At 40.1% G+C, this 21,220-nt stretch overlaps 2 protein-coding genes across 3 annotated transcripts in view; one reads left to right on the top strand and one right to left on the bottom strand.

Annotated features, from left to right (window-relative positions):
* Positions 1-21,220, bottom strand: part of tg (thyroglobulin) — a 370,830-nt gene that overhangs the window by 167,319 nt on the left and 182,291 nt on the right. The gene's annotated exons all lie outside the window — the stretch shown is intronic.
* LOC132815495 (src-like-adapter) overlaps positions 1-21,220 on the top strand; it is a 45,713-nt gene that overhangs the window by 21,214 nt on the left and 3,279 nt on the right. The window contains exons 2-7 of one of the 2 annotated variants that reach the window (XM_060824463.1): positions 8,557-8,657; positions 10,686-10,782; positions 13,992-14,078; positions 16,190-16,293; positions 18,147-18,296; positions 19,579-19,702. In XM_060824463.1, the coding sequence (XP_060680446.1) occupies positions 8,594-8,657; positions 10,686-10,782; positions 13,992-14,078; positions 16,190-16,293; positions 18,147-18,296; positions 19,579-19,702 (626 nt within the window). In that variant the 5' untranslated portion in view covers positions 8,557-8,593. Of the gene's footprint in view, positions 1-8,556; positions 8,658-10,682; positions 10,783-13,991; positions 14,079-16,189; positions 16,294-18,146; positions 18,297-19,578; positions 19,703-21,220 lie in introns of both variants that reach the window. The other variant, XM_060824462.1, reaches the window with a different exon arrangement.

The following is a 21,220-nucleotide window of genomic DNA, read 5'->3' as shown; positions in this document are numbered from 1 at the left end:
AGATCATTAATGTTTTTCTATTGTTGGTGAAGATTTAAATATTGGCAGGGAGAGAAGACAACTTTGTCTACTTCAAAATAACGCTGTAAGAAACTCTATGCTCAGACATGAGAGTAATGATGGCAGTTCTGGTAGTCTACACTGGAATGGCAGACAAATTATATGCTCACAAATTTGGAATAACTGTTAAATAAATAGTGAGGGATTAATGAAAAGTAAAGGTTATCACTGAGTAATTGGTTAAAATAGAAATCTGCAAATGTAGAACTGTCAAAAACAGTATATTAGAACAACAAAGAATATTTGTTTTATATACTTATGTGAAGTCTAGGCTGCAAATAAAATCATTTTCTGGAAGTGAAAGTTCAGTATTTAACATAGTGCCATCGCTGTATCCTGAGTGTTGAGAGATCAGGAACAGTCAGGTCAGGTATAGCACAGTCAGATACGCAGCAAAGTTCCGCCTTGAAAGTTTGATTGCGTAAATCTGGAATTGTGCAAGTCATAATGTATTGCACAACAGGACAGTGTGATCTACATCTTAGACTAGAAATAAACAACTTACAACAATTATCAATCTATTCTTCTCGAAAATAATTCCTCAGAATGACCTTGACAAGAGAAATATTCCTTTATCGGTCTTGCTTCGTGTTTGCACTTAATAGGGTGAAGCTAAACTGAACACATATCCACTTCAAACATTTAGTGCACTCGCAAGCCATATCAAGAGAAAAACAGAATAAAGTGGCTGAATGATCAATTAAAGGTGAGAAAAAATGCTTCTGATGAAAGATAGTCTCAGTCATATTGGTACAGGGGTAATAGACACAACCTCTGGGCCAGAAAGCTAGGGGTTAAATGCCAGTTGCTTTGGAGGTGTACCATAAAATATCCAAAAGGTTGATTAAACACACTGCATGGTGTTCTTTAAGCATGCCCACTGCAATTTCAAATCCATTACCAATTAAAAGCTGTGAGCAGACTGACCACTTAATCAGGAGAGACTCCCAATACTTGAGAGCCAATGGGATTCCTTTCAGAAGTTAGGGAGCATTTGCCCCACTTGCTGAAGTATAAACTGTTAAGACCATAAGACATAGGAGTGGAAGTAAGGCCATTCAGCCCATTGAGTCCACTCCGCCATTCAATCGTGGCTGATGGGCATTTCAACTCCACTTACCCACATTGTCCCCGTAGCCCTTAATTCCTTGAGACATCAAGAATCTATCAATCTCTGCCTTGAAGACATTTAGCATCTCGGCCTCCACTGCACTCTGCGGCAATGAATTCCACAGGCCCACCACTCTCTGGCTGAAGAAATGTCTCCGCATTTCTGTTCTGAATTGACCCCCTCTAATTTTAAGCTGTGTCCACGGGTCCTAGTCTCAATTGATTTGAAAATGTAGACAGTGACCGACAAATAAAAGGTACATTTATTTATGCTTCTTTAAAAAGTCGCAGCTGTCTTTTCATTCTCCTGGAGGGGCAAGTTTTTAATGACATGTGGCCATTACTAGCAATGCCAGCTTTTATTGTGCTTTCTTAAATGCCCTTGAGAAAGCAAGCTGCCTCCTTAAAAATTGCATTCCATTGGGTTACTGGCACCCAGAGAGATTTCAGGGAATTCCAGTCTTTTGACCTAGCCACAGTGAAGGAATGACGTATAGACCCAAGTCTGGTTGATGAGTGGCTTGGAGGGGAACTTGCAAGTAGAGGTGGTCCAATTTACTTGCTGCCTTTGGTCCTCCAGGTGATAGAGGTGGTGGGTGAAGAAGCTGCTGTTGAACGAATCCTGGGGAGTTGTTGTAATGCATCTTGTAACTGTCACATTGTGTTGATGGTGGAGGGAATGAATGTTTGAGGTGATAACCCTGATGTGCCTATCCAGTAGGCTGTTTTCTTCTGGATTGTGTACAACTTCTTGCATGTTGTTGGAGCTGCACTCATCCAAGGACATTATATGAACATACAAATTAGGAGCAGGAGTAAGCCATTTATCTTTCAAGACTGCTGTGCCATTTAACAAGATCATCCCTAATAGAGTCAAAGAGTCATAGAGATATACAGCATGGAAACCGACCCTTCAGACAAACTCATCCATGCTGACCAGATATCCTAAATAAATCTGGTCCCATTTGCCAGCGTCCATTATGTTTCAAATTCTCTAACCCAATTAATTGCCAATAAGCTTTCATTCATTGCCTAACAAGATTTTTTTCAACCTCTGTCTTAAAATGTATTCAATAACTCCATGTCTGCTGCCTCCTCATGGAGAATTCCAAGGATTGACAATCCTTTAAGGGAAAAAAAACTTTCCTTCTCTGTTCAAAAAGGGCAACATCTAATTTTAATCCAGTGTTACCTAGCTTTGGACTGATCAACCTTTTCACATCCACATTGTCAAAATCATTCACAATCTTACTCAAAGGAATAATCCCTTACTCTCATGAACCCTAGTGAAAATAAATCAAGTCTGTCCAACCCTTCCTCATAAAACAACCAATAAATCTCCACTGAATCACCTCCAAAACAGTTGCATCATTCTTTAAATAAAGAAACCAAAACTGCAGGCAACATTTGAGATGTGGTCTCAACCTTGCCCTGCATAGCTTTCTTAATTAGATATTCAATTCCTGTTGTCACAATGGATAGCATTTGATTAGCCCATCTTAATTACTGGCTGTGTCTGCATATTAATGTGACTTATTCATTAGAAAATTTGAAACTCTCCACACCTCAGAATTCTGCAGCCGTAAATTTAGGTAAAACTCTGCTTTTTTGTTCTTCCTGCCAGAGTGCACAAATTTTACATTTTCCTATATCATGCTGCAGTCAGATCTCAAATCCATTTCCCCCTTTATCCCCTTACTAATTAAAAATCTGTTTATCTCCTACTTAAATTTATTCAGTGTCCTGGCACCGTCAATACTCTGGGTCGTGAATTCCACAGATTCACAACCTTTTCAGAGAAGTAATTCCTTCTCATCTCTGTTTTAAATCTGCCACCACTTAGCCTCTTATTCTAGATTTCCCCACAAGAGGAAACATCTGCTCTGTGTCTACTTTGTCAATCCCCTATAGCACCCTACATAGCTCAATTAGATTTCCTCTCAGTCTTCTAAACTCCAGAGAGTATAAGCCTAAACTGTTAAATCTCTCTGGGATCAATCTGGTGAATCTTCTCTGAACTATCCAATTCCTCAAGTAAGGGGACCAAAATTGTATGCAGTAGTCCAGCTGGGGTCTCACTAATGTCTTGTACAGTTACAGCAACACTTTTCTACTTTTATACTCAATACCTTTAGCAATAAATTGCCCTCCTTGCTACCTGCTCTACCTGCAGACTAGGATTCTGAGATTAATGCATGAGGACACCCAGATTCCTCTAAACTGAAGCATTTTGAAATTTCTCTACATTTAAATAATAACTTACATTCTTGTTCTTCTGATCAAAATGGATAACCTCACACATATTCTTATTAAACTCCATCTGCCAAAATTTGGCCCATTCACTTAACCAATCCATATCCTTTTGTAAATTTCTTATTCCTTCACTGCAGCTTACTTTCACACTCTATAAAGACATGCTGATTCTGCTTGATTATGTATTTCTAAATGCTCTAGAACGGATTGCAATATTTTACCAATTGACAGATATTAAGCTAACTGGCCTATCATTATCTGTTTTTGTCTCTCTTTTTGAAAAAAAAGGTGTTACATTGGCAGTTTTATAACCGTCAGTGACTTTTCCATAATCTGATGATTCTTGGAAGATTACTATCATCGCATCCATCATTTCTGTCATTACTTTCTTTAATACCCTTGAATGAAACTTATCAGATCCAGGATAGGTATCAGCCTTTTATTTCCATTCCTTTCCCTAGTCCATTTTATCTTCTAGTGTTAGGTATTATATTTATTTTCTCTTGTTTGTTTGTCCTTGATTATTTAGCAAATCTTTGAATTTCTACTGAGAAGACTGATCCAAAGAACTTCTTCAACTGTTTTGCCATTTCTGGCTCTCCACTCATTTTTCACTATCCTCATGACCTGAGGGGTCTATATTCACTTTGTCCTTGCTATTCTATTTTCTATATTTAAAGACATTCCTACTATCTGTTTTTACATTACTTGCTAATTTACCCTCAAAGTTTATTTTCTCTTTCTTTAATTATTTTTGGTCACCCTTTGTTGCTTTTAAAAACATTCCCAATTCTCTCATTACCACTAATGTTTGCCTTGATATATGTATTTGCATTCAATTTGGTTTTATCCTAATTTTTGCAGTTAGCATGACTGTTTCACCCCTTCTCACAATTCTTCTTCCTCACTGACATGTGTCTTTGATGTCTATTATGAACTATTTTCTTACACAGCTGGTGTTGTTCCTCAACTGCCTTTTCTCAGAAATCCCTTTCCCAGTCCACCACAGCCAACTCTGTCTTTATTCTTACGTAATTACCATAATTTTAAGTAATTTCTCACCTTTTCGGTCTCAAACTGAATGCTATTTTATGGTCACTGTTTCCTCAGAGATTTTTGCTCTGACTGAATTATACCTGCTTCATTGCACTTTTTCAAATTCAAAGTAACTTGATCCCTAGTTGGATTCACAACATATTTATCTAGATAACTTCTTAAATACACTCTATGAATTCTTCTCCATAGCTGCCTCTGCCTTTTTGATTTTCCCAGTGTCAATGAAGATAAAGTCAGTATGTTTAATGTACTATCATTTTACATGTCCTCATTATCTCCTGATTTGCTTTCTATTTTACCATATATCTACTATTATGGAGCTGATGAAATACTCCCGTCTGTGTCTTCTTCCCCTATTATTTCTTAACTTTATCCATAAGGATTCTAAATCATCCAATCCAACATCATTTCTTGTTATCATAAATATTCTTGTACTAATAAACCAACCCAACACCCTTCCCTTCATGTCTTCTCTTTTGAACATTCACATATCACTGAATATTTACTTTGAAGTTTTGATACCCTTTTAGATATGCTGTAAGTTGATACCATTAACCACTATTTGAGCTGATAACTCATTTATATTGTTCGGAATACCGTATGCATTTAAATAAAGAGCCATAATTTTGCCCTTTTACCCCCATTAAACCAATTTTTAAAAATGTTTATACACTCTATCCCTTCCTGTTCCACTGTTATTACCTAAATAACTCCCCACTGATGCTGTCATTCTGATCCTTGTTTTTGTAAGTCTACATATCTCCTTTCTAGAGCTGTCCACCCTTCTAGGAGAAAGTGAGGACTGCAAATGCTAGAGATCAGAGTCAAGAGTGTGGTGCTGGAAAAGCACAGTAGGTCAGGCAGCATCCGAGGAGCAGGAGAATCGATGTCCCAGGCATAAACCCTTTGATTCCTGATAAAGGGCTTATGCCTGAAACATTGATTCTCCTGCTCCTCGGATGCTGCCTGACCAGCTGTGCTTTTCCAGCACTACACTCTTGGCTCTCCACCTTTTGTTTATTTTAAATCTCTCTTTACAGCCTAGTGACCCTATTCTCCAGAATAATGGTCTCAACAGGGTTTAAGTGAAGCTTATCTGATGAGAACAGATCCATTCTACCCCAGAAAATGTCTCAGTACTAGATGAACTGAAACCCATTTCTCTTACACCAAAGTATTTAACACCTTGACTTTCTTCATTTTATGTCAGTTTGCCTGTGGCTAAGATCGTAACCTAGAGGTTAATATCTTAGTAGTTCTGCTTTTCAATTTAACTCCTAACTATTCAAATTATTTCAGCAGAAGCTATTTTCTAGTTTCTATCAATTTTGTTGGTACCACTGAGGATAAACTTGATCCCTCCTCTCCCACTCTAGTTCCTCTCCTGCCCTGAGGAGATACCCTTTACCCTGGCACTGACAGACCATTGAATCTTAAACTCAGAACTGAACAGTTTCCATTCTATAATTATACTGGCCCCTACCACCACATTCCGATTCTCTTCACCCACTTAAATGGCTCCCTGTCCCAAGATACCATGGCCATTTTGCCAATCCTCTCTGCAGTTCCCACTCCTGTCCTCACAGTTTGTAATAACCTCGTGGCTGTTGGATAATAGCAGGGTCTGAGGCTCCTCAAAAGTTAAGCTCAGGGTTCACATACCTTTCTCACCCTGCAGTAACACCCTCTGCCCAGATCACAGACCAAAGCTGAATTACCTAATAAGAAAGGGGTGACCACCACCTGGAGTAAGGTTGTCGTTTCTCCCCCTCCCAAATATTGCACAATGTCTGCAATTTGGGCTTCAGCCTTTCAACTTAGACTCGAACTTCCTCACACTGCAAATACTTAGCACAGATGTCTTCATTTACAGCTGTGTCCAGCAGCTCCCACATGCTGCAACAGCAACACATCCCCCATCCTGCCATCATTTTCCCAATTTATTTAGTTTATTAACTAGTTACTCTGATATTCTTCTTTGCTACACTTTATTGTACTTTTTTTTAAACATCAGAATCAATCTTAAATTCTCTTTAAGGCAAAGGATAAAACACTTGCGATCTAAACACAAAGTGAAGACTTGAATGACGAGAAATGTTCACCAGTCCTACTCACTAATCAGCTCTCTCCCTGCACTTACATTATACTGTGGCTCATGATATCACTCTGCCAATGATCTCACAGGTCAGCCTCTTGATCCACACTTTTTAACTTCTCCCACTCATCTCTTGCTCTGGAGTCTCCTCACAATAAAACATACTTAAAACACCTCTTCCTCCTCTGTGCTGAATTCCCACTTCGAACAAAATTCCCAGATATACTCACTGAAGTGTAATTTCCCTCACATTAACTGTGCTCCTTTATGTCCCTCATTCAAGACATAGATACAAATTGTAAAAGATTGAGGCTCCAGCACAGACTCCTGCTCATCACATCCCTCCTCCCCCGTCCATTTTTTGCAGTTACCTTTTATATGGCACTATGTACATTACCTTCTGGATATCCAGGTATAGCATTAGATTTCTCATATCCACATTGTATGTTACTGCTTTAAAGAACTCCAATAAATTGGCTACACATGATTTAACTGTCACCAAACCATACTGACTCTTCTTCATTACCTTTGTATGCCGTGATTTGGAGATGCCAGTGTTGGACTGGGGTGTACAAATTTAAAAATTACACAACACCAGGTTATAGTCCAACAGGTTTAATTGGAAGCACTAGCTTTCAGAGTGCTGTTCCATCGGCAACCACCTGATGAAGGAGTGAAGCTCTGAAAGCTAGTGCTTCCAATTAAACCTGTTGGACTATAACCCTGTGTCGTGTGATTTTTAACTTTGTATGCCAAGCAGTGTAAACAGCATGTGATAGACATGGCTAAGCAATCCCACTGCCAACGGATCAGATCTAAATTCTGCAGCCCTGCCACATCCATCCATGAATGATGGTGGACAATAAATAATTAGCAGGAGGAAGTAGCTCCACAAATATTCCTATTCTCCATAAGGAGGGAGTCAAAACTTCAATATAAACACAAGGCTGAAACTTTTGCAACGATCTCTAGCCAGAAGCGCTGAATGGATAATCCTTTTAATAATCCATTTGAAGTATATCAACAATGTACCTCGAACTTTGATACTGGAAGAACATGTTTTACTGTACCAGTACAACATTTCTATTTCCTACATTAATTAATGGGGTGTTTGGAAAGGGATAATTAGAGTTCAGGCAGGTAGTTGGCTCAAGTCTGGAAATCGAAAGGATTATTGAGTGTTTTGGCGGGGTTAGGCAGAGGATCAGTTCTGTAATTGCCCAGGATATGATCGACAGAAAACTCCTACTCTAATTTCTGAATAACTACTCAGGGAAATTCCATGGAATTGTCCAAAATCTCTAACTCTAACATTCATAGAAAATCCCAGAGAGCAAGGGATTTTAAAACATACTATTCATTCACTCATGCGACATGTGTGTGACTGGCTAGGCCAATGTTTATTGCCCATCGGGCAGTTAAGAGTCAATTATATTGCTATAGGTCTGGGGTCACAAGTAGACCAGACCAGTTAAGAATGGCAGATGTCCTTCCCTAAAGGACATGAGTGAACGAGATGGAGATCTACAATAATTGCCAGTGGTTGCGCAATCGCCATCAGGTTAGTTATTTATTCCAGATTTCTTATATGGCCCAGAACATGAACTGAGGTTCAGAATTACTAACTCTATGACATTAGCACTATGCTACCGCGTCACCTCATTCATTGGAAATTTGAAAACACATTGGGACTTCTGTTTTTGCTTCAGTTGTGTTGGTCTCATATACTAATCCACCAACATTTTTTAAAAATGATGAACGTGGTTAGAAATGTGTCCAGAAAATCTATTTGTCTCAAATGTTGTTTGAGGGATCAACATAGGGAACCAGGAATAACTTTGCAAATAAAAGCAAAATGCTGCAGATGTTGGGAACAAACTCAGATAATGCTGGAGAACCTCAGCAGGTTCTGGCACCATCTGTGGAGACAGAGTGAACATTTCGAGATCAGTCTGACTCTTCAGAACATTGTTTTCTTTCAGCTCACAGTGTTTAAACACAAGGACTGAGAATTAAGACATGGGGAACACCTTGAAGTCTGCAGCCACTGAGAAAGAATCAGATGTTCAGGAATCTCTTACAGGTACGAGATGTAGACCTCAATGATGAAGCAAATAAATGAATATGTACTTGGGTACATCTTATTTTCTGCTGTTTTATTTTATAATGCTCCCGTGAAGAACCGTGGGACATTTTGTTATGCTAAAGTCTTCATACACATATAGGTTTTTGTTTGGAAGCTGAAGTATTTTTGTAACTCACTAAATATTCATTTGGGAAAAAAATCCTGCACAACATTTTGTCATTGGCAACTTGCAAGAATGTTTTGCCAGAGAGTGCTAAGAAACATGTTCGCATTTAGAGTTTTCAGCGTGGTGAACTTTTACTTCAAATATTCCATTCAGAACAGTTTGTGTGCCATGGAGTGCACTTTCCCAAAATCTTAGTGTTTCTTAATATTGATAAACAGTATCCCTTATGAAGAATGCAGTTCCTTGGACTTTAGTTCCTTGCTTGTGTGAATTTGGACAGTGGTGCTAGCAAAAGCATGTCATCATGAATAAACCCGAAAGTCTCAACTAAATTAGATTCCCTATAGTGTGGAAACAGAGCCTTCGGCACAACCAATCCACACCGACCCTCTGAAGAGTAACCCACCCGGACTCATTTTCCTCTGACTAATGCACCTAACACTATGAGGAAATTTAGCATGGCCAATTCATCTGACCTGCCCATCTTTGGGCTATGGGAGACACGGGGAGAATGTGCAAACTCAACACAGACAGTCACCCAATGCTGGAATTGAACCTAGGACTCTGGTGCTGTGAGGCAGCAGTACTAACCACTGAGCCACCACTAATGTGTTCAGAATTTCCCTTCCAGCTGAGGCTGTTGGGTAATGTTCAGGGATGGATACTCTAGCTTTTATTCTCTCCTTAATCTGGACAGTGCAGAAATCAATAGCCGTCTCCCACCTCAGTCCGGTAGGACAGACATTTTAATTAGGTTCTACTGACGTTAAGACAGTCCTGCTTCCAAGAATGTTCTTAGCTTTCTCTTCTTGAACTGTAAGGGATAGAGAAAGAATAGAGCTAAATCAAAGCTCTTGTAACATTTCAAACCCAAATAGATTATGGATTAAAAACTCAGATACAGGGAAGGGTCATGTGGAAACATTGAAACAGCTGTACTGGCCTTCAGCTGCATTTTGAGTGCTGCTGTTGTTGGGTATTATTGATCTGCAGGAATCTTCTGGAGTTGTCTAAAAACTATGAGGCACTATTTTAAAATTACACATTATCCTTTTAGGACAAAGATGATGATGAATATTTTGTCTCAGAAGGCAGTGGAGGTGAGGCAGGGGGCATTCATTGGAAATTTTTAAGGTGGAGCCAGACAAATTTTTCATAGGCATTGTTAACCTTTAAGAACTTTCTGGAATTCCCTGAAAACTAAACTAGTGGCTGCTTTGGGATTTTTTCTTGAGAATCTTTGTTTATGCTCTTTCCCAGCTTATTCTCCCCCCATTTCCCCCATGGCTTTTCAAGCCAAAGCCCTCACACACCCCAACCCTTTTGCTTGCACTCATCAAACCCCAATCTTGTCAGTGCCTACCAGCTTGACATCTTTTAAGGCTCCAAACACTGATAACATTGATTCAGACCAATCCAGTGCAAGCCAATATCTGAAAGTGCTCGGAACCTGCCAGCATCTGAATATTTAACCAGGAGAGTGGAAACTTCAAGTACCCATGAAGTTCAGCTACTTTACCACAGTGACTACACAGACTTGATGAGATGCCAAGTGCTTTGATCATGAAAACTACTATATAAATATTTATTTTTTCTCTCCCTCTCTCTTACATATGCTCTTTCTCATCCCTTCTCTCTTAACCCCTGTTTTGTTGTCTCTCTTTCTCTCTCACTAATGGATCCTTCCAAATGAACATTATCTAATTTCTAATTTATTCTCAAAAGAACAACTGGTTTAAAAGCATTTTGGGACAGCATGAGGTAATAGGAGGCACTATATTTAAGGCATCCTTTCATTAAGATTTTTTGAGCTACTAGTTCCTTACTGGTTTCACTGAAACTTCCATCTTTTGCAGCAGATGACAATGATATGCTTGTTATGATCTATGACTACCCACCAGCAACGATAAGCCAACCAATCTTCAGGATAGGGGAGAAACTGCGCATTACAGCAGAGTAAGTACAATCCTACCAACATCAAGGTAAACAGGGTGTGGCATTGTAACTTCATGTGAGTGTCTTCAATCATCTGTAACTTATCTCACCATGGTGGCTTGGGGCTGAATGAAGCCATGTTAACACTCAGCGTTGCGGTGCTAATGTAAGCTCACACATAGCCATACATACAGACAGATTATAACAACACATGAGCCTGCATACTTGTTGTCAGTCAGAGTATACTGGAGGAGAAAATTACTAAAGATGCTGGAATTTGTACTGAAAACAAAAAAAATACTGGAAATCACAGTGGGTCAGGCAGTATGGAGAGAAAGAAAGCTAACATTGAGTCCAGCTGACTCTTTATCAGTGCTGTCTTCATGGTTTACTAGATATTGATCAAGAGTGAAAGTGGCTCAATTGTTTTCTCCTCCTCATCCTTGATAGAAACAGAGGACTGTACTTCACCTCCTTTTCCAACCCCTGCTGAATTCTGGCAAATCAACACATTTCTCAGGAATTAGTTTTATATGTACTTGTTGGTTTGTATACATGACTGACTACTATAGAAAATAATGCTAATCATCATTAGAGCTTTCAAGGTCACTTCCTACAATTCATTCTGTTAGGGCATTGAATAGTTGGTTTTTGAAATCAATGTGTCCTGAAGTTATAAGAGTTGCTGCACTTTCAATGCAGGCTTGGAAAGATGAGAGCTGCACTTGGTGAAAAAATTATTTTTTGGCACGTTGCTCAAAAAGGCAACAGGCCCATCAACCTCACCCTATTTCACACAAAGCAAGTGTGTACCCATGTGTGTTATTTCGCCTCCTTAATTTGAATACGTTATTTCTGTTTAAAAGGTTTTATTAAATGTTTTGCTTCATTTAATATGCAATGTCAGAATGCAGTGGAGATCTGAATAAATCTGCCTTGGTCATACAGAGAAGTCAAATAACAGCTATTCAACACCGTACATTGGCAATGAGTAGATTGTGAAAAATAATCATAAGGCGCTTTCTGCTCAGTCTCTTTGCTGTGGCTCTCGGTTAATCATATTGTCGAAGAATGCTGCTGTGGAGAGTGAGTTGATCTTATGGTACAGTAGGTAGTGTTCCTACTTCTGACTGGAAGCTCTGGGTTCAAGTCCTACATGAGACTGGATGCCCATGAAACATGTATTCATGGCGTTGTCAAAAACCTGCAAATTCCCCTGATACATCTACGGCAGGGGGAAAGAGTGGAAGAGTCTTACGGTCAGCTATCCATGTAATAGCTACAGCACAATAGCTTTCCCATCTTAGAAGTCTCCATGTTCAGGTTCTTACCACAGGCTGTATTCTGTGGCAAATGTCTCCCTCATTATGAGCAAAGGAAGATGAGGAAGTTGCCAGGAATGAAGGTTTGAATTATGGGATATGCTGGTACCTTTATCACTGGAGCATTGGAGTTTGAGAGGTGACCTTATAGAGGACATTTTAAATTATGAGGGGTTTTGACAAGGTGAATGGCAGGTATCTTTTCGTTTGGGTGGAGAATTTCAAGACTGGGGGCACATTTTTAAGGTGAGAGGAGAAAGATTTCAAAAAGGACATGAGGAGTAATTTTTTTACACAGCATGGTTCGTATGTGGAATGAACTCCCAGAGGAAGTGGTGGATACAGGTACAGTTACAATTTGGATAAAACACATGAATAGGAAATGTTTGGAGGGATATGGGCCAAGCACAGGCAGTTGGGACTAGTTTAGTTTGGGATTATGTTTGGCATGGACTGGTTATACTGAAGGATCTGCTTTCCATACTGTATGACTCTGTGGCTCTAATTCTATGCAAAGGTAAAGGAATGTATTTGAAAGTGGCTTAGCTATCATGTCCTGTTTGTGATCGCTTTACTAAAGTTACAGAGAAGTCAAGTCCAAAGGGTCAGACGGTACATATCTCCAAATGGTGCAAAGAATTGAGGAAATTGTCACGGTGAAACTTTGACATGAAACTGGTCGAAGTCAGTTGCATGCAAATTTCATTCAGGGAAAAAAAGCAATGTAATCCTCTCCTTCTGCTGCAGCTAAACAGCTGGAAATTCCAGATTTTCATACTGGTAAAAAATCTTGATGATTCATTATTAAGTTGAAAACTGTTTAACAGTTTGATTCACCTTATAATCCAAATCTGGAGCTTTATTACTTTCTTTGTAAAAAATGAGCTATAACTTGAACTTCCACAACACCTGTCACATACTCAAATATCTCAGCAAATGAAATACTTCTGAAATATTGCCAACAATGCATGCACTCTGTCAGCTTGAAATAAATAGAATTTGACTGGTACAAACAGAATGGATAAGATACGCTGTAATTTTATTGCATTGATTTAGAGATGATTCTCAAAAAGGGAGTATTTTCTGCTTTCTTCAAGTAATATGAAAAGATGAGAGAATGTTTATTAGACTGACAGGTACTTGTTCAAAATACCTGTTGCTACGAGGCTAGTTTAAATTTAAAATTAATTTTTTTTTTAGACTTTTATACCCTGGTTTGGCCTTAATTTTTAATTTTGTTAAAATAATTTATCATGCTACCACATAGCTGCTGGTGGGTTTGGCACCCACACCCACTGCTATAAGCTTGACAGTCTTTTTCTGTCCATTGTTTCCTTTGTGTTTCCATCTCCACAAGAGATTGCATTTGCAGTGGTATGGCACACCCTCAGCGCTGCACTTGAAGTGTCAGCCTAGATTATGTCCTTAAGCCTCCACAGTGAGATTTGGAGCTTGTGGCACTCTGGTACATTTAATGTGTTACTGCTTAGCCAAGATTGATACGATAATATTGAATAACTTGACAACTGCTTTCCCTTTCTTCATTGCACTAGGGATGTCACAGCACAGGGCTATTATTGCTGGACTGTTAATCCAGAGACCCGGGTAATATTTTGGGGAACCAAATTCGAAACCCACTATGGCAGATGATGGAATTTGAATCCAAAAAAAAAGTCTGGAATTAAGAGTCTAACAATGATCATGAAACCATTGCCAACTGTCGGAAAAAAACCATCTGGTTCCCTAGTCCCTTTTAGGGAAAGAAATCAGCCATCCTTACCCAGTCAGGCCTACATGTGACTCCAGACAGCAAAGTGTTTGACTCTAAACTTTGCTCTGGGCAATTATGGATGGGAATGAATTAAAAGAAAGGATATTCTTCTGATGTTACTCTCTTTATCTTTCCAGAGAAGGTGATTGGTGGAGAGTGAGGTCCTTAAACACTGGATCTGAGAACTACATTCCACGTGCCTGTGCTGCCCGAGTTTACCATGGGTAGGTTAAGTAGATTAAGTTCATCTTTACCTGCTTGTTTGACAACATAACCTTAATGTAATAAATCATCCCAGGCTTCTTCAGAGGAGCTTTATCCAACAAAATTTGACATCAAGACACATAAAAACAGAAGAATGGCGAACTTGGTCAAAGAGGGAGGTTTTCAGAAATTTCTTGGAGGAGATAAAGGTAGAAAGATAGACAGACATGTACACTGAGGGAATTTCAAAATTTTGGTCCCAGGGTGCTGAATACATTGCTGGCAATGGTAGAGCAATAAAAATCGAGAATATCAAAGGCACAAATTAGATGAGAATGGAAGACTGACAGGAGAGTGGGAGGCGGTCAGCTTGGAAGAGGTAACTAAAGTTAAGAATAATAAGGCCAGGAAGGTGACTCAGATTTACAGTCACTCAAGAAGATGCACCTCGTTATCCGGTGCCACTTTGAACCCAAGGCTTAAAACTACTTTCACAGAAGATGCAGGCAGATCTTATGGTCTGTGGTGAATAAACTGCTCATGATCAGAATGCTAAAACTGGGGTCAGCATCTTTGGACTTATGGAAGGAGAAAAATCACAGTTTCTTCTCTTGAATAGTATCCCGTAGCAGACACTGTATTAAATGTGAACACTTGGTGAGGATGGATTATTCAAGCCTGGCTGGGATGTGGCTGCATTTCATATACCCTGCCAATTCTCATTATCTAGATCCATAGGATTATAACTGAAACATCAAACACTGATAGTACAGTGCAACTATATGCCAATATATTTTAGTCATTTATAAAAACATTGATTAAAAGGATTCATTTTGTGAAGTATTCTAAAGAATAGCAACAGTTCTCAACTTTAATATTTTTAACCTGTCATTATTTTGAACACCTCTATCAAATTTCCCTTTAACCTTCTGTTCTGCTGAGAACAATCCTAGTTTCTATAATCTCTCCACATAGCTGCTCTATCTCTTATCCAGAGTATAATTCCAGTAAATCACCTACAAATCCTTTACAAGATGGTGGCAACTTCTAATATAGCTTAACACTGCCCCCTCCCCCCCACCCCCAACACCACTTCTCTAATGCTGCTTGATTTGTTGTTGGAGTTCCTTCCAGCTCCATTCTTTATCTACTAAAAATTCTACAACCATTTTTTTCACAATTCATGACAATATTAGAAGGTCTCAGCAAATCAGTAGGAGGCTCTTTGATCACCCCAATCCAAGGATGCATGGTGGAACTTGAAACATGGTAGTGAGGCAGCAAGCCTCATTTCTTTCTGCCATTAGACAGGTTTCCCAAGTATCAGGGATCCGAGCAATTTCCTTAAAGTGTAGGCTCGGTGGATTCACAGAGTTAAGTGACTTCACTCTTAGCTTCTGGATCAGAATTCTTCCCTAGGAGCCTCTCTCAGCAAGAAAACTGTTCCGCTCCCATTTGAACCTCATTCCCAACCAAACTCTCCAGGTCCCAGCAAACTAGGTCTTCAATATTTTCTATAAATTCTACTCTACGTCTATACTTACATGCCCGACATTTCTGTTGCACACTTTTAAGCTTTCCTCATCTGTTTCCAGGGAATTGCTTTTTTGAATCTCTAGGTCTCATTGGTCATTCACATTGCTGAACTTAATGGAAAAAAGAAGTGGTTGAGCAGCATATTCCCAGCTTTTATCAACAAATAGAACTTAAAGCTGATCTCATGATCTGTTGCAATCTAGAGTCCCTGCCTTTCAAAAGATTGATTAACCTAAGCCCTTCCTAGGTTTTAGGAAGAATGGAACAGGTTGTACAGTTTAATTTGAAAGCTTCCTGGTCAATATTCCTCCTTCAGCCCTTCTATCACTTTTTCTGTTTCTACATGTTCATGAATAGTCACTGCTGCATTTCCTTTCATTAAGACAATGAATGCATTTCAAAGATGTCTTGAAGATGTATTGTGCGCTAATCAATGTGCATTCTTTCTAATCAACAATTAGAATGTTTCTCAAAGTAATGTAATTGAGGTAATTCATCCATTACAATTTATGTTGGGGTAAGATAATTGAAAGATGCAGCCTTTCCTGGTCTTACTTATAAAATAAATAATCTGTGGTGTATATTCTTTACGCAGTTGGCTTTTTGAAGGAATTGGGAGACAGAAGGCTGAAGAGTTACTACAACTTTCGGGCAATAGACTAGGCTCCTTCTTGATAAGGCAAAGTGAAAGCCAAAAGGGTAAGTTCATACGTGTTACATTACAAATAATGAATATGTAATGAATTATTAAAAATTTAAAGAAGAGAACTTAGCCATTTCACCAATCAGCTTTGTTTCAGCATTAGTGTTTTTCACCAGTTAATTCACTGAGTTGGACTCCACCCTCCGACTTGCTGTCTCATGTCTTCCAATTTTTTTTTTATGAAACAAATTTTATTGTGCAATCTGCTGGGTTTGAGCACAGAGATCAAACCTGACACTCCAGTACAACGGGAATGCTGCACTGTTGGGAGGTGCTGACTTCTGGCTGAGATATTAAACTGAGATGACACCTATCCTCCCTCTCAGATGGATATAGAGCTAACCTTTGAACATTGCACAACATCAGAAGGACGATATCTTGAAATAACTGCTCAGGGGCCAGTATCCCACCACCAAGTCACCCTTTGTTTGTTTGTTCACAGTACACTGGCTGTGCCCAGCCAGCTTGGAGTCAGTCCCCTAAACTGAAGAGATGCTAAATTCCCTGTTTAGATTAGTCAGCCAAGGCTTCTTAATTGGCCCAAGTTAACCACCCCAATCAAGGATCACATAGTCAATGAGATCCACCTGGTTGCAATCACTACATATCTGCACTGTAAAGTAAATCAAAAGCCATTTTTATTTATCTGCAGACTTATTTTGATAATGTAGAGCATACTATTGATTATTTTCTATATCTAATCCCTGCATTTACATACACATCTGTTTGGTATGGTCATTAGGAAAACCACATTTTTTTAAGCAATGGAGATTATAAATATTAATCCTCCTCCTAGCTTTATCAACAATGCTACAATATTGTTTTTATTCATTCATGGGATTTGATGGGCCAGCGTTTATTGCCCATCCCTAATTGCCCTGGAGGAGATGGTGGTGAGTTGAACAGCTGCAATTTATTTTATGTTGGTTACCTACACCTCGGGGAGACATGGTGGCATGGCAGTTAGCACTGCTGCCTCACAGTGACAGGCACCCATGTTTGATTCCACCCTCAGGTGACTGTGTATGGAGTTTTTATATTCTCCCCATGTTACCTCTGAGTGCTCTGGTTTCCTCCGAGTGCTCTGGTTTCCTCCCACAGTCCAAAGATGTGCACGTTAGGTGGGTTGGCCATGCTAAATTGCCCATAGTGTCCAAGGATGTGCAGGCTAGGTGGATTAGCCATGGGAAGTGCAGAGTGTGTTAGGGTATGGGGATGGATCTGGGTGAGATGCTGTTTGAAGGATTAGTGTGGACTTGATGGGCTGAATAGCCTGCTTCCACACTTTAGGGATTCTATTCTTTTATATACAATCTATTAGGGAGGTAATTCCAGGATTTTGATCTTGTAACACTAAAGGAATTGTGATATATTTCCAAATCAGGATCGTCACTGGGTTTGAACAGAAACTTATAGTTGGTAGTGTTCCCATGTATCTGTTGCCCATATGTTCCAGATGGAAGTGATCATTTAATAGACTCTGCAGAAATTGAGGACCTCAATAGTCAGGCTTACTTACAATGAATGGTTACTTGATAAAGTATTAATCACTTCTTAACTTAGCCTTTAGAAGATAAGAAGAGAAAAAACACTAAAATTCTCAACAAGTGTAGAACCATCTCTCAGCATCTTTTGTCAGCAATACCATGTCAAATGGTTTCCTCTCTTCCCTTGTTAAGAGTGCATACACCAGCTAAGAAAGAACCTAAAGTTTTACTGTCTATCTGTGCGTGAATGTCTTAAATCTCACCTATCATTTACAAGTGTCAATGTGACTTTACATTTATCATATTTTAAGCAGAACTACCTGCCTTGCAAGTGATTTAGTGTCTGTGTGTATGTTTTGCAGGTACATATTGCCTATCTGTCAGGTACTACAGTGATATATCCCAGAAACCAGTGAAGCACTATCGGATCTTCCGTTTGCCTAATAAATGGTATTACATCCAAGAACGTCTCACCTTCCAGTGTTTAGAAGATCTGGTAAATCATTATTGCGGTTAGTATCACAATAACCTCCATTACATCTTCCAAAATGTCTCGAGATTCAATTTTGAAATTGGCTTCACTGCAAGGTAGAGGTGGGTTAGCCTAAAATTACCCATGACCATCTTTTAAATTCAGGCTAAACATTAAGATCTTTTCCACTTGAATACTTTTTTTTGGTAACTGTTATACAAAAGTCCAATGATTAAATGGCAAAATTCAAGAATTATACTTGTTTTTACTTTCAAGGCATGAGCTCCACAAATCTGTGAATATTGCCAATTATTCAGGGCACATTGAGAACAGGGAGATGTTTAGATCAGTGAAAATAGAAGAGTCATAAGTGGGACTCATTCACACCAGATTGTTGACTGTCAATTTGCACAAGGTTCAAACCTTTCTCTTTCCCTGACATCTTCTGTGATATCAGAGGGTAGCCTCTTTTTGAGGATGGGAGAATGCAAAACTAGAGGGCATAGGTTAAAGATAAAAGGGGAAAGATTTAAAAAGGACCTGAGGGCTAACATTTTCATGAAGAGGGTGATGTATGTATGGAACGAGCTGCCAGAGAAAATGGTGGAGATGGGTACAATTACAGTGCTTAAAAGCCACTTGGATGAGTATATGAATAGAAAGGCTTTAAAAGGATATGGGCAAAATGCTGGCAAAGGGGACCAAGTTAGATTGGGATGACTAGTCGACATGGATGAGTTGGACTATAGGATCTGTTCTGTGCTGTAAATGTTTATGACTTTACAAGTCGATGAGGTAGACCCAAGCAAGGTGCTTACCCAGACCAGGAACCTCTGTGGGTTCAGCCTTTCCTTCTGCCTAACAATCTGAATGCAAATTAATCAGAAATACCATTAAGCTTAAGGTAGAATATTGTCCCAAACAACAGAACACTGCTTGGGTAGAAATTGATACAAAGTTCATTATATAGGACAATTCATTAAAAAACGAAAAAGCAACTTCCAAATTCAAGGTAGTAGCTGACTTATAATTTGCTAGCCCTGTGTTTTCTCAGTAAGTTCTCACTATGCACATGCAGTGCCCTCTAAAGGTGAGACTATCTCATATTGACCCAGGAAAGTCAGGAGCAGAGACCAAGGCTTCTCATCCACTTGGTCTACATTTAGAGAATAAGGACCTTTTGAAGCCAACTTATTTTGGGTTTGAAACATGAATCCTGATATGAGTTTTTATTGTCTGATTATTTATTGGCCTGAAGTTTGCATTAAAATCATTAATGACAGAGAGTTCAGAGCTAATGTAGCAAATCTTGCTTGTTTCAGAGGTAGCAGATGGTCTATGCTGTTTGCTGACCCATCCTTGCCTGGCTGAGCTTGGTACCGAAATGTCTTCTGAACAGCCTGTCATCCTACGTCGCAACCAATTCAATTGGAAAAATGTGAAAAGGTAATTGGACAAAAAATATCACAGAAAATTTCTTCAGCAGAGATCCACAAATCTCAGATAACCATTCAGCCAAACAGACCGACTCAACACAGACATCTACTATAAACCGACTGACTCCCACAGCTACCTGGACTACACCTCCTCACACCCTGCCCCCTGTAAAAACGCCATCCCATATTCCCAATTCCTTTGTCTCCGCCGCATCTGCTCCCAGGAGGACCAGTTCCAATACCGTACAGCCCAGATGGCCTCCTTCTTCCAGGACCGCAGATTCCCCCCAAACGTGATCGACGATGCCCTCCACCGCATCTCCTCCACTTCCCGCTCCTCTGCCCTTGAGCCCCACTCCTCCAACCGCCACCAAGATAGAACCCCACTGGTTCTACCACCCCACCAACCTCCGCATACAACGTATCATCCGCCGTCATTTCCGCCACCTCCAAACGGACCCCACCACCAGGGATATATTTCCCTCCCCTCCCCTATCAGCGTTCCGCAAAGACCACTCCCTTCGTGACTCCCTCGTCAGGTCCACAACCCCCACCAACCCAACCTCCACTCCCGGCACCTTCCCCTGCAACCGCAGGAAATGTAAAACTTGCGCCCACACCTCCTCCCTCACTTCCCTCTAAGGCCCCAAGGGATCCTTCCATATCCGCCACAAGTTCACCTGCACCTCCACACACATCATCTATTGCATCCGCTGCACCCGATGTGGCCTCCTCTATATCGGGGAGACGGGCCGCCTACTTGCAGAACGCTTCAGGGAACACCTCTGGGACGCCCGGACCAACCACCCAACCACCCCGTGGCTCAACACTTTAATTCTCCCTCCCACTCCACCGAGGACATGCAGGTCCTTGGACTCTTCCATCGGCAGAACATAACAACACGACGGCTGGAGGAGGAGCGCCTCATCTTCCGCCTGGGAACCCTCCAACCACAAGGAATGAACTCAGGTTTCTCCAGTTTCCTCATTTCCCCTCCCCCCACCTTGTCTCAGTCAGTTCCCTCAACTCAGCACCGCCCTCTTAACCTGCTGACCTCTCCGCCCCCACCCCACTCCAATCTATCACCCTCACCTTGACCTCCTTCCACCTATCACATCTCCATCGCCCCTCCCCCAAATCCCTCCTCCCTATCTTTTATCTTAGCCTGCCTGGCACATTCTCCTCATTCCTGATGAAGGGCTCTGGCCCGATACGTTGAATTTCCTGTTCCTTGGATGCTGCCTAACCTGCTGTGCTTTAACCAGCAACACATTTTCAGCACTATTCCAGTAATGATCACTACGTTAACTGCATTTGTTCCATTCTGAAAAAATGTTGCCTGAAATCAAAGGGGCTGACGAGGGAAGTTAAGAAACATATAAAATTAAAAGAGAAAAAGTATAACATAGCGAAGATGAGTGGGAAAATGGAGGACTGGGAAGCTTTTAAAGAACAACAGAGGATTACTAAGAAGGAAATATGCAGAGAAAAAATGAGGTACGAAGGTAAAGTGGCCAAAAATATAAAG

The sequence above is a fragment of the Hemiscyllium ocellatum genome, chromosome 4 (genome assembly GCF_020745735.1).
Source record: "Hemiscyllium ocellatum isolate sHemOce1 chromosome 4, sHemOce1.pat.X.cur, whole genome shotgun sequence".
In the NCBI taxonomy this organism is placed as follows: domain Eukaryota; kingdom Metazoa; phylum Chordata; class Chondrichthyes; order Orectolobiformes; family Hemiscylliidae; genus Hemiscyllium; species Hemiscyllium ocellatum.
This window is presented reverse-complemented; position numbering and strand designations above follow the sequence as displayed.